Below are 14010 nucleotides of genomic sequence, written 5' to 3' on the forward strand. Positions count from 1 at the left end.
AAATAAAAAGAAGCTGAGCCGGGCGACTCAAAAGAGAAACTCTCCGAGAAATCCAAAGGAAATTGCAATTTTGCTCACCAAGTTGAGGTTTTCCAACTACCGTGTTGCTATCTTTCGGTAAACCTGAATCACCAGCTGTTTCTCGATAGCAGAGAAAGCTTATTATTACCAGGAAAAACAAAGACATTCCGTTAAATGTCCCATGCATCCTCCCTTGCTTCGATCCAAGCGTTCCTTTTTGCAAGTATCGCATCATGTATGACAAACCAAACATCACATAGATCGAGAGGGAGGAGAGAGATTGGTGCGATTATACGGGATATCGATAGCTGAAGTTCACATCCGGGTACCAGTTGGAGTTGTTAAAGATGGCGGCTTCACTTCGTATATTGGCAAAAGGGAAGTTGTCAACCATGCAGCCTGCTTTGAGGGCAATTTTTTCCAGACCGTGCCCAGCTATTCTTTCTAGAGGACTCTCTTTAACAAGTGAGTTCGTCAGTGCCCCCTTTGTATCACGTCGCGTTAGCAGAGATCAGTGATTCGCTTCAATTTTGCCGGGTGTCACAAGCTTATACGATACTCATATTTACTAGAATGCTTTAAGCTTACTTAATATCCCTGTTACTAGCCATTTATGGGAAGTTTAAGTTATAATTTTACTCGTTTTAACTTTGTGTGGGTTTAATATCCAATCTGAAGGCTTGAATATTACAAAGTCCCAGGGAGCAGTGAAGACGTGATCATTGGCATGGCGTACCAAATTAATGGCAGAGCTTTATGTCCAAACGTACAAATTGTGTACACACCACCTCCATGAAAGAACAACATTTATAACATGCTTCATGAGATCATTAGTTCAATTGTGGCATTTAGGAAACAAAATTAAGATTAAGTATCTTCAAATGACCAGTTGGACGCCAATCATGGGTTACTGTCTTCATGTGACAGTACACAAGAAATAATACAAAAGGCAAAACAACACTCTACGGCTAATCAATGACTCCTCAACAAAGGAAATACTTTGGTTATTCCCTTGTGTACCATTGTAGAATGTATGGAAAGTCAAAACTTGATTGGTTATGGAAAAAAAAAGCAAACCCAGATTGCTTGATTTGTAGTATTATTGTCATCTCTTGTGTTTAATCAGGCAGACGACCCGCAGGAGGGGATACCATTCCAACTGATGCAGAACAAGCCACTGGTCTCGAGAAGATAGAGTATGATGCCATGGCTGCTGGAATTCAAGTATGTGTTATCTTGGAGCTTTAAATTTATATTAGGGCGTCGATAAAACATCCAGTTCCCATCTGTCTGTAAGCTTGTGCACAACCACACGCTGATGAGACACAGATGGTTCTTCAAAAGAGAGAAATTGTACGGTAGTCAATGAGAATTTTTTTTGGAGGCAAGACTTTCCTCTATAACTTAGTATTGTCAAACCTGTATTAGGCGGACACCTGCAGGACCCTTGCTGATGTCCACTTAATACAGCAGGGTTGCCACTGTCAGGGAAAATTAGATTTTATTCAAAGTCAGGGAAAAGTCAGAGAGTTTTGTACCAGGTCAGGGAATTTCTAAATCCCTGCTCAAAGTCAGGGAATTTCATCTTAAGGTTGCTGCAAATTATTTCATTAGATATTTTTGTATAGACAAGGCAATTTTGTTTTAAACATTACCTTAGCCATCCTTATTTTTGTTAATTCCTGGCCAGAATAATCATTCTGCACGGTCAGTGAAAGTTGCTTTACAGTCAGTGAAAAGTCAGGTAAAAGTCAGGATTTATTTTTTGTTCTGGTGGGTGGCAACCCTGTGTAACAGCATGTCTATTGAAAACAGGTTCCCTGAGAATTTATGTTAAAAGGATCATATTAATATTTGTCAGTTTCGAAAGGCCTTTAAAGGGTCAAATAGCCTACTCAAGAATGGTTGATAACTCTGAAATGCCATTTTTCCATAAACAGTGTCAAGTTTAAGGTGTCTGTATCCGCTTAATAGAGGTGTCCATTGAATACAGGTATTCTTTTACAGTAAATGTAGAGGATAAAAATTGCACTTGTACTGCTGTCTACTTAATAAAGGGTATCTGCTTAATATGGGGTCTGCTTAATACAGGTTTGACTGTATACATGTGACTGGAAAAGTTGCAGGAATAAAAATAAAGTTGTATTGACTGTTCACAAATTTTCCAAACAGCCTTGACATGTTGTTCTTATCACTGAATAAATGCTTTTTAGGATCCGTTCAACATGCAGCCTCGTAGCGGGCCACCTGGTACCAAAGACAAACCTGTTGAAGTTTTGTCCATGTTTGATGAGCGAATTATTGGATGCGTTTGTAAGTACCTTCTAATTTGGTGTCATTAAGTCTTATTACAGTCAAAACTGGTTCAGCATGGGGCATTGTGAACTAATGGAGAACGCATTGGACTGTGGATCAAGTGGTCTGGGTTTTAGCCCTGATGGGTGTGATTGTGTTCTGTACTTGGGGTACACTACCCGTCTCCACTGGGCAGCCTGACAGAATGCTGACCAGGGAGCAACCTGCAATAGACCAGCATCCCATCCAGAAGGAGTCTGAACACTCCCAGCCACATGCAACAAAACACACTCAAGTATTGAGGTCTGTGAGTTCGGCTTAAAAGGCTTTACTCTCTGGTTAAGCATTCTTCCCTAGGGCAAAGCCATCAGTTTATTTTAGGAACTTTGACTTTGACTTCGCCAGTTCAAACTTGCATCCTCCAGTTAGATTATGACTCAACTCACATTTTGATATAGTTAAATGAAAATTTAACATAGTTTATGACCAGGAGCTAGTCTGGTCAGTAGCATTTTTTGTAGGGGTTTGATAGTGTCTTGGCCGTCTGTTAACGTTTGTTAAGTGTTTGGTGCGTTCTGTAGCATTTGCAGCAGTCATATGGTCGTGAGAGCCCTGGGGCTGACATTGTCCAGCAGTATTCTTGGTTAGTACGTGCGTTGTCGTTCCACGTGCTTGCAGTGTGTTCATTGCTCTGTTAGCGTGGCATTGTGGATTGAATTATAGTGGTTTAGTGGTTCTCGGCATTCCCACCCTACCCCCCCCCTCTCTTTTCAGCATTTTTTTTTTTCCACTGAGCCATCTGGCTTGAGTGTGATGGGTGCCTGTAAGGGGCCCGGCGCGGGGGCTCGTGGCTTGGTTGCAGGTTGGACAGGCCAGTCGGGTGTTCTAGCACCTTGGGGATGTGACTGCGGTTGCAGCCCCCAGGCTTCGTAGGCACCTTCCCTCCACTAGTGACTTGGGCGTTAATATGTTGTCTGGATTAATGCCTTGTTTCATATGGCAGACTTGTGAGAATAATTTGTAGAATATTTAACAGCTTTCTGATAGGTCTCTATAAATATCTTACACTACTACTGTACAGAGATTCATGTAGTGTTCTGACTGGTAATCCATCAGACTAATCGAAGGTTTGAAAAGTTTTGCCTTCCTGTGAAAACCAGTTGCCCTCCTACCAAAAATGTTAATAAAACCCTTGTAAAGATGGATGTTTGTTAACTTTACTTCTCTGCTTTCTTAATCCACAGGTGAACCAGATGCAACTATGATAGTGTGGAAGAAAATTTATTTGAACGAGCAAACACGATGCGATTGTGGGCATTGGTTTGTCCTAAAAAGAGGCAATCCTTTAAAAGTTGAGATTAATGACCCCGAGGACCATCATCACTAGTACTAGTACTAGAAGTTTCCTTTCTTAACTCAAAATTAACTTGATTATATTCAAGCAAGTAAAGTGTGTATTATGTGTTGTAATATGATGTTTTACAGGTTTTTGTCCTTGCATAAAAAGTGCTCAACTTCTTTCCGAGCTACAGTTATTTGACCACTAGGCAATGTGTCATTAAATGATGTTGTTGATTGCAGTTAAATAAAATTTTAAAGAATAATTTGTTGTGAAGGTGAATTAATCAACATGACACGAGCGTGGGACAAAGAAAAATTCTGAGTCCCCGACAGGAATCGAACCCATGACCTCCCGAACACTAGGTGGGCGCTCTTTCCACTGAGCTACGAGAACTCATGGAGAGCAAGGTCATTTAACTGAGTTCATATATGATAGGTGTCCTGCATACTGCTAGGATCAACGCTATCGAATTCATTCAAAAACAAGATTTCACGTGTTGACAAAACTAACCCCAGTAGGCGGAACTTTCATCACAATTAAGCGTAGGTTTATGGCCTAGCTTACACTAGTCACTTGTAGCTCAGGAGACTCGATTAACAAACACAAAAGTTAAAAATAATATAGAGGCCACATGCAACTACATGTAAGCTTACATGTCTGACATGTACACTCCATGTCTGGCAAATCCTGACAACCTAGCCATGAGCCCCCATGTGGAAGGAAAAAACAGGCACCCGTCACACTCACAAAACAGTGGAAAGAGAGGAAGGAAAAAGCGGGGAGAATAACCAACAAAGGGAGTCCCCACACTCAAGAAAACGCTGACGCTCAAGAAAAATGACCACTTACAACAAACCTTAAGGTTATTCCCCAGTATTGCATTGCGCATCCCTACTGCGCATAATTTCACGCGTGATTAGCGCGCGCGCATTAAAAAATGGCGGCTTTTTCTTTACAGCTGGACCTCGCCATAGAGGTAAATCGTCATTTTCTCGCAAACGAGTATGCTGACCTATCATTTTTTCTTTTGTTTTGACTTGAGTAAGAAATTTCTCTGTGTAAAATAAATATGGACCAATTCTCAGTGTAGAACAAAAAGCAGTCGTCGGAAACGTGAATTTAGCAAGCAATCGTGACTACAATCATGGTGCTCTTATAAGGATTTATATGGGGATAAACAAGGTGCTGTTGCTTTTAAACGAACATGGGGACCCCTCATTTTTATTTCAAAATTTAAGTTCCTATAATATAAACAATCAATAGGGAAAGTTTCGCAAAAATCTCAGTGCAGGTTCTATTTCAGTGGAATGACCTTAAAACACGCACTTTGGTCCAAGAGAACGTGTAATCTTGGCGGACGCGCATATCGTAACTCCACTGACCGCAAACATAAACTTGCATACCTATCGCTCCCGTGGGGAATACCACATATTTGTGAAACGGTCCCTACAGACCCAGTTACTTATGTAAGATACCATTTGAAAGGTGTTGTTTGAGGAATACCATAAACCATACTAACAGCAGAGGAGGAGGATGTCACACCTTGAAATCCCTTAAATCAAAAAACTTTTAAGCGAAAAAAAACGTTGAAAAATATCTTACTCCTAAGGCTGTAAAAGTGTAAGAGGAAAACGTAGTAAAAATTACGTAGGGGTGATTAGTCAAGTCTCAGATAAGGCCAGGGAATGATATTATGTTTTCAAAAGAAATCTCTCCAAGACTTTTTTGCTGTCTAGTTTGGTACAAATTAACCCTAGCCCTTGCCTAGATCCTAGACCTCAATATTTCACCGCGGTCAATCGTTTTCGGGTCACGTGGTCCGGGACGAAAAGTGTGTTAGGGTTAGGGTACTAGGGTCACTCCGGGCCGTTCGTCTCGGATACGTCACCGAAATCAATTGACCGTGAAGGACTGGGAGAAAGCCGCGCAGGAACATACATTGAGCATGTAGTGGCATTTTGTGTCGCACTCTTGGGAGTGAGAGGGTTAACTGAATATCTGTACTACGTTGTAAATTCTCCTTCACCTAATTTCTTCTCATTTTACATACAAAATTGTGCTAGCCAAGGATGTAGCTAAGAAGCAGGCAATTCTGCAAGCTGGAAGGGAGCAGTTCAACTTTTACAGACAAAATATTTTCGAAGTATTGTACCAGGGACCGTCCTGAATGCATGACGGGACGCACGGGGCTTCTACTGTAAGTACCGCAGAGAAGTGGTAGGAAATTTTCCTAGCATTCCTTACATACTCTCACTAGGGTTCTTCGTCTTGCGGCCAAGGAAGGCGTCATAATCTGTTTCAGTGACATGCCGATGATATTAAATAAAAAAAATAAACCAGAAAGGGCCGATGGAATATGAGACAAGCTTTACAACGAAGCCGCGATATTAAGAGTGCTTTAAAAGTAAATAGTGCGTTCGAGTCATTCCCAATGCTTTCAAATGATCGCGGACTCCACCGACGCACATAACCTGCAACAAAACAAGGTCATTATATATCGGATCACGTCTAAACACACGTGAAGAAAGACTTGGGCAGGAAAAAAACGTGAGCGGACGAAGCCGGGGAATGCCGATAAATCAAGTAATCCCGCAATGATGAACGAATTACACAACATGAACCTTCCTCTGCTTCTCCCCCTAAACCAAATTCAGATCTACGAACTGAACTTAAAGATACCAAAGTGCCTACGAATGCATGTTGAGCACGGCGAGCAGACGTAAATGTGTTGTTTACCCAATGAAAGCCATCACAACAAACTCTGAGTTTGCATCGAGATGCTTGTTCGGGCGTAAAGGAGCGTTTGATTAATCAATCTAAAACAGATCTTAAGGAATAAAAACCCAGATGATCTGGAATACTTGTCTGAGTATGTCGTTGGCAGTGGGAGCCACATGCAGTATTATCATGCTCGGCAATTGAAGTTATTGTGTAGAAAATATCACACAATTACACAGCCGAGGACGAAAAAAGAAGCGCGAGGAGAAACTTAGTACATGGAGCTAAGATAAATTGTCAGTGCTTTAGGTGACCATGCACGGCTACCAATGGCTTGGCCAATGGCTTGGCTAATGGCTCGTACACGCAACGAATCGTAAAAGTCCGTAAGTAACGACCTCCGAAAGAAGTGAGCCCACCCCACATCCCCTGAAAATAGAGGAACTAAGGTTCAAAAGTATACTTATTTTTCCAATCAATAACCTGAATAACGTACGATAAACTGATGACGATTCAACTAGGGTAGGTATAGCTAATTCCAGGAGGCGTCATGAAGCGCCCTGGTAAAACAAACCCCGCAAAGTTTTCATCAAGTAACAAGAAGGTACTAACAGGACCTTTTCATCAAATTGAAATTACTAAAATTGACAACTTTGCATCATTTTTAACAGGAACGCTTAAAAAGAACGTTTAATCATATTGAAATTGAAAACTCGACCAGAGCAGTTAAATATTTATAAAGCAGACTAACGTAGCAGTGCATCATGAACAGTAAAAATAGTTTAAGGTATATATCACAGCCCACCCATGTGCTAGCAACATAAATTTGAACTGGAACGAAGAATTTCAAAACGATTTACAAGAACTCAGTGTTTTTCGAATTATACCCACAGCCCTCAAGGAATACAGCCCTGTTCTCATAAAATTTAAAAAAAAAGTGCTCCGGGAAGAGATACTTAGAGTAGAAGTCATTTACGTCCCCTCATGGGGTGAGATATTCTCGCCCATATCGACCTTCTTTTCTCTCGTAAGTTCTCGTGCGTGTCGAGATGCGCCACACTCGCGTTTTAGGTGTCGGGATCCCAGGCAATGCTTACCTAACTTTTTTTAAGATGCTACTTTTAGCCCTCCCCCAAATCTACACACGTATATTTCACTTGTGGAAGTCTTTCGATTTGGAGATTGCCTGGTTCAGAGATTCTCGCCCATATCAACTTTCTTTTCTCTCATAAGTTCTCGCGCGTCTAGAGATGTGCTACAATCGCGTTTTAGGTGCCGGGATCCCAGCCAAGGTTTACCTAACTTTTTAAAGATGCTATTTTTAGCCCTCCCCCAAATCTACACGCGTGTATTTCACTTGTGGAAGCCTATGGATTTGGACAGTGCTTAGGTAAGAGATTCTTGGCCATATCAACTTTATTTTCTCTCGTAAGTTCTCGCGCGTTTAGAAACGCGCCACACTCGCGTTTTAGGTGCAGGGATCCCAACCAATGCTTACCTAACGTTTTAAAGATGCTACTTTTACCCCTCCACCAAATCTGCACCCGTGTATTTCACTTGTGGAAAACTATCGATTTGCAAAGTGTTTGGGTTGGACATTCTCGCCCATATCAACTTTTTTTTCTCTTGGAAGTACTCGCGCGTTTAGAGATGCGCCCCTCTCGCGTTTTAGGCGCAGTGATCTCAACCACTTTTTAATGTGGAAGTCTATCGATTTGGACAGTGCTTGGTTGAGAGATTCTCGCCTCTATCAACTTTCTTTTCTCTCGTAAGATCTTGCGCGTGTCGAGATGCGCCACACTCCGTTTTAGGTGCAGGGATCCCAACCAATGCTTACCTAACTTTTTAAAGACGCTACTTTTAGCCCTCCCCCAAATCTACACACATGTATTACACTTGTAAAAAACCATCGATTTCCAATGTCTTTGGGTTGGACATTCTCGCCCATACCAGCTTTCTTTTCTCTCGTAAGTTCTCGCGCGTTTAGAGAGAAGCCACACTCGCGTTTTAGGTGCCGAAATCCCAACCAATCCTTACCTTAAAGGCTTTTGTTCTTGGGCCATCGTAGTTTAACGAGGAATAAAACACAAATAGCGGTGATAAACATATTAAACATATTAAAATGCGTAAGTTTAATATGTTTATCACCGCTATTTGTGTTTTATTCCTCGTTAATCCTTACCTTACTTTTTAAAGGTGCTAGTTTTAGCCCTCTTCCAAATCTACACACGTGCATTTCACTTGTGGAAGTCTATCGATTTGGACAGTGCTTGGGTGAGATATTCTCGCCCCTTTTAACTTTCTTTTCTCTCGTAAGTTCTCGCGCGTTTAGAGATGCGCCACACTCGCGTTTTAGGTGCCGAGATCCCAACCAGTGCTTGCCTAACTTTTTAAAGATACTAGTTTTAGCCCTCTTCCAAATCTTCACACGTGTATTTCACTTGTGGAAGTCTATCGATTTGAACAGTGCTTGGGTGAGAGATTCTCGCCCATATCAACTTTCTTTTCTCTCGCAAGTTCTCGCGCAATTAGAGATGCGCCACACTCGCGTTTTAGGTGCCAGGATCGCAACCAATGCTTACCTAACCTTTTAAAGATGCTACATTTAGCCCTCCCCCAAATCTACACACGTGTATTTTACTTGTGGAAAACTATAGATTTGCAAAGTGCTTGGGTAAGAGATTCCCGCCCATATCAACTTTCTTTTTTCTCGTAAGTTTTCGCGCGTTTAGAAATGCGCGACACTCGCGTTTTAGGTGCAAGGATCCCAACCAATGCTTACCTAACATTTTAAAGATGCTACTTTTAGCCCTCCTCCAAATCTAAACACGTGTATTTCACTTGTGGAAAACTATCGATTGCACGCTGCTTGGGTGAGAGCTTCTCGCTCATATCAACTTTTTTTGCTCTCCTAAGTTCTCGCGCGTTTAGAGATGCGCCACACTCGCGTTTCAGGTGCCGGGATCCGAACCAATGCCTACTTAACTTTTTAAAGATCCTACTTTTAGCCTTCCTTTAAATCTACACAAGTTTATTTTACTTGTAAAAAAGACTATCGATTTGCACAGTGTCTGGGTTGAACATTCTCGCCCATAACAACTTTCTTTTTTCTCGTAAGTTCTCGCGCGTTTAGAGATGCGCCACACTCGCGTTTTAGGTTTAGGGGTCCCAACCAATGGTTACCTCACTTTTTAAAGATGCCAGTTCTAGCCCTCTTTTAAATGTCCAACGGTTATTTCATTTGTAGAAGTCTATCGATTTGGACAGTGCTTGGGTGAAAGATTCTCGCCCCTATCATCTTTTTTTTTCTCGAAAGTTCTCGCGAGTTTAGAGATACGCCACACTCGCGTTTCAGGTGCCGGGATGCCAACAAATGCTTACCTAAGTTTTTAAAGATGTTACTTTTAGCCCTTCCCTCAGATCTACACACGTGTATTTCACTTGTGAAAAACTATCAATTTGCACAGTGTTTGGGTTGGACATTCTCGCTGATAACAACTTTTTTTTCTCTCGTAACTACTCTCGCGTTTAGAGATGCGCCAAACCTGCGTTTTCGGTGCCGGGATACCAGCCAATGGTTACCTAACTTTTTAAAGATTCTAGTTTTAGCCCTCTTACAAATCTCCAACGTTTATTTCACCTGTAAAAGTCTATCGATTTGGACAGTGCTTGGGTAAGAAATTCTCGCCCCTATCAACTTTCCTTTCTCTCGTAAGTTCTCGCGCGTTTAGAGATGCGCCACACTCGCATTTCAGATTCCGGGATTTCAACCAATGCTTACCTAACTTTTTAAAGATGCTACTTTTAGCCCTCTTCCAAATCTACACACATGTATTTAACTTGCAAAGAACTATCGATTTGCACGGTGTTTCGGTTGGACATTCTCGCCTATATCAACTTTGATTTGTCTCGTAAGTACTTGCGCGTTTACAGATGCGCCACACATGCGTTTTGGGTGCTGGGATACCAACCAATGGTTACCTCACTTTTTAAAGAAGCTAGTTTTAGCCCTCTTCCAAATCTCCAACGTTTATTTCACTTGTGGAGGTCTATCGATTTGGACAGTGCTTGGGTGAGAGATTCTCGCCCCTATCATCTTTCTTTTTTCTTGTACGTTCTCGCGCGTTTAGAGATGCGCCACACTCGCGTTGTACATGCAGGGATCCCAACCAATGCTTACCTAACGTTTCAAAGATGCTACTTTAAGCCCTCCCCCAAATCTACACAGGTGTATTTCACTTCTGGAAAGCTATCGATTTGGACAGTGTTGGGGTAGACATTCTCGCCCATATCAACTTTTGTTTCTCTCATGAGTTCTCGCGCGTTTAGAGATGCGCCACACTCGCGTTTCTGGTGCCTGGATGCCAACCAATGCTTACCTAAGTTTTTAAAGATGCTACTTTAAGCCCTCCCCCAAATCTACACCCGTGTATTTTACTTGTAAAAAACTATCGATTTGCACAGTGTTGGGTTGGGCATTCTCGCCGATATCAACTTTCTTTTCTCTCGTAACTACTCTCGCGTTTAGAGATGCGCCACACCCGCGTTTTAGGTCCCGGGATCCCAACCAATTGTTATATAACTTTTTAAAAATGCTAGTTTTAGCCCTCTTCCAAATCTCCAACGTTTATTTCACTTGTGGAAGTCTATGGATTTGGACAGTGCTTGGGTGAGACATTCTCGCCCTATCAACTTTCTTTTCTGTCGTAAATTCTCGCACGTTTAGAGATGCGCCACGCTCGTGTTTTAGGTGCACTGACCACAACCAATGCTAACCTAACCTTTTCAAGATGCTACTTTTAGACCTCCCCGAAATCTACACACGTGTATTTCACTTGTGGTAAACTATCGATTTGCAGAGTGCTTGGGTAAGAGATTCTCGCCCATATAAACTTTCTTTTCTCTCGAAAGTTCTCGCGCGTTTAGAGATGCGCCACACTCTTGTTTTAGGTGCAGGGATCCCAACCAATGCTTACCTAACTTTTTCAAGATGCTACTTTTAGTCCTCCCTTAAATCTACACACGTGTATTTCACTTGTAACAAACTATCGATTTGCACAGTGCTTGAATAAGAGATTCTCGTCCATATCAACTTTCTTTACTCTCGTAAGTTCAAGCGCGTTTAGAGATGCGCCACACTCGCGGTTTAGGTGCTGGGATCCCAACAAATGCTTACCTAACTTTTTAAAGTTGCAACTTTTAGCCCTCTCCCAAATTTACACACGTGTATTTTACTTGTAAAAAACTATCGATTTGCATAGTGTTTGGGCTGGACTTTCTCGCCCATATCAACTTTCTTTTCTTTCATAAGTTTTCTCGCGTTTAGAGATGCGCCACACCCGCGTTTCAAGTGCCGGGATCCCAGCCAATGGTTACCTAACTTTTTAAAGATGCTAATTTTAGCGCTCTTCCAAATATCCGATGTTTATTTTACTTGTGGAAGTCTATCGATTTGGACAGTGCTTGGGTAAGAGATTCTCGCCCCTAGCAACTTTCTTTTCTCTCGTAACTTCTCGCGCCTTTCGAGATGCGCCACACTCGCGGTTTAGGTGTAGGGATCCCAACTAATGCTTACCTAACGTTTTTTAAGATGTTACTTTTAGCCCTCCCCCAAATCTACACACGTGTATTTCACTTGTAGAAAACTATCGCTTTACACAGTGCTTGGGTGAGAGATTCTCGCCGATATGAACTTTCTTTTCTCTCGGAAGTTCTCGCGAGTTGAAAGATGCGCCACACTGGCGTTTTAGGTTCAGGGATCCGAACCAATGCTTACCTAACATTTTAAGGCTGGTTTCCATATGATCGCAGACGATCGCAGACGATCGCAGACGATCGCAGACGATCGCGGATCGCAAATCGCAGATCGCAGACGATCGCAAAGAGAGTTGTTTCCATATAATCGCAGACGATCGCAAGCGATCGCAGAGCCGACTGTCGCATACATTTCGGACAGCGGAACTGTCAAAATTAAACGCACGTTGTGCTGGCGGGAAAATCGCAGCAAACAATATGGCGGACGTCGAGGAGGAAATTTTGCTGCAAGCAAATGTATTCCTTCTTTTTGTCAACCTATTTTGAAATTCCCTTGGCACTGCATCTCGCCCCGAGCCAGAAGGTAGCTTTTTCAATCGCTTCAGATAACGACCATAAGCAGTTCTTATGTTGCGGAATTTGACCTCCGCCTCAGCCGCCCCGATTTTTTCCCAGTAGTTAGCCTTTTTGTTTTTGTCTTTGAAATCTTTACTGTTACGGTGGTAAACGCACTGATATCACGCAACTTCCTCCATAAATTTCTCGTTACTAACGTTACCTTGTTCAACGCCAGCCATGTTTACAACAAATAAGCGGTTGCTTTCTTGCTAAGAAGCGTTGAATCATGGGTCGGAATTCAAAATATTATGGGATACGTTTCGATCGCAGATCGCAGAACTTTGGTTTCCATATGATCGCACGATCGCAGACGATCGCAGAAGTGTGTTTCCATATGATCGCAGACGATCGCAAAACTTTTTGCGATCTGCGATCCGCGATCCGCGATCGTCTGCGATCATATGGAAACCAGCCTTTAAAGATGCTACTTTTAGCCCTCCTCCAAATTTACACAAGTGCATTTCCCTTGTAAAAAACTATCTATTTTCACAGTGTTTGGGTTGGACACTCTCGCTCATATCAACTTTTTTTTCTCTCGTAAGTTTTCTCTCGTTTAGAGATGCGCCACACCCGCGTTTCAGCTGCCGGGATCCCAACCAATGGTTACCTCAGTTTTTAAAGATGCTAGTTTTAGCTCTTTTCCAAATCTGGGACGTTTATTTCACTTGTGGAAGTCTATCGATTTGGACAGTGCTTAAGTGAGAGATTCTCGCCCCTATCAACTTTCTTTTCTCTCGTAAGTTCTCGCACGTTTCGAGATGCGCCACATTCGTGTTTTAGGTGCAGGGATCCCAACCAATGCTTACCTAACTCTTTTAAGATGCTACTTTTAGCCCTCCCCCAAATCTACACACGTGTATTTCATTTGTGGAAAACTATCGCTTTGCCCAGTGCTTGGGTAAGAGATTCTCGCCCGTATACACTTTCTTTCCTCTCGTAAGTTCTGGCGTGTTTAGAGATGCGCCACATTGGCGTTTCAGTTGCATGGATCCGAACCAATGCTTACCTAACATGCATTTTAAAGACGCTACTTTTAGCCCTTCCCCAAATCTAAACACGTGTATTTCACGGGTGGAACACTATCCACTTGCACAGTGTTTGGGTTGGACATTCTCGCCCATACCAACTTTCTTTTCTCTCGTAAGTTCTCGCGCGTTTAGAGATGCACCACACTCGCGTTTTAGGTGCAGGGTTCCAACTAATGGTTATATATCTTTTTAAAGAAGCTAGTTTTAGCCCTCTTCCAAATCTCCAACGGTTATTTCACTCTTGGAAGTCTACTGATTTATACAATGCTTGGGTGAGAGATTCTCGCCCCTATCATCTTTCTTCTCCCTCGGAAGGTCTCGCGAAATTAGAGATGCGCCCCACTCGCTTTTTAGGTGCAAGGATCCCAACCAATGCTTACCTAACGTTTTAAAGATGTTACTTTTAGCCCTCCTCCAAATCTACTCACGGGTATTTCACTTGTAAAAAACTAT

General features: G+C 42.2%; 1 protein-coding gene across 1 annotated transcript; it reads left to right on the forward strand.

Moving 5' to 3' along the window:
• Positions 1–319: 319 nt before the first annotated feature.
• Positions 320–3920, forward strand: LOC145463719 (cytochrome c oxidase subunit 5B, mitochondrial-like). The gene is made up of 4 exons (XM_081447503.1): positions 320–486; positions 1148–1245; positions 2235–2334; positions 3561–3920. The coding sequence occupies exons 1-4, from the start codon at positions 369–371 to the stop codon at positions 3701–3703; spliced, it is 459 nt and encodes a 152-aa protein (XP_081303629.1). The 5' UTR covers positions 320–368; the 3' UTR covers positions 3704–3920.
• The last annotated feature ends 10090 nt before the right edge of the window (positions 3921–14010 follow it).

The sequence above is a fragment of the Orbicella franksi genome, chromosome 12 (genome assembly GCF_964199315.1).
Source record: "Orbicella franksi chromosome 12, jaOrbFran1.1, whole genome shotgun sequence".
Classification (NCBI taxonomy): Eukaryota; Metazoa; Cnidaria; class Anthozoa; order Scleractinia; family Merulinidae; genus Orbicella; species Orbicella franksi.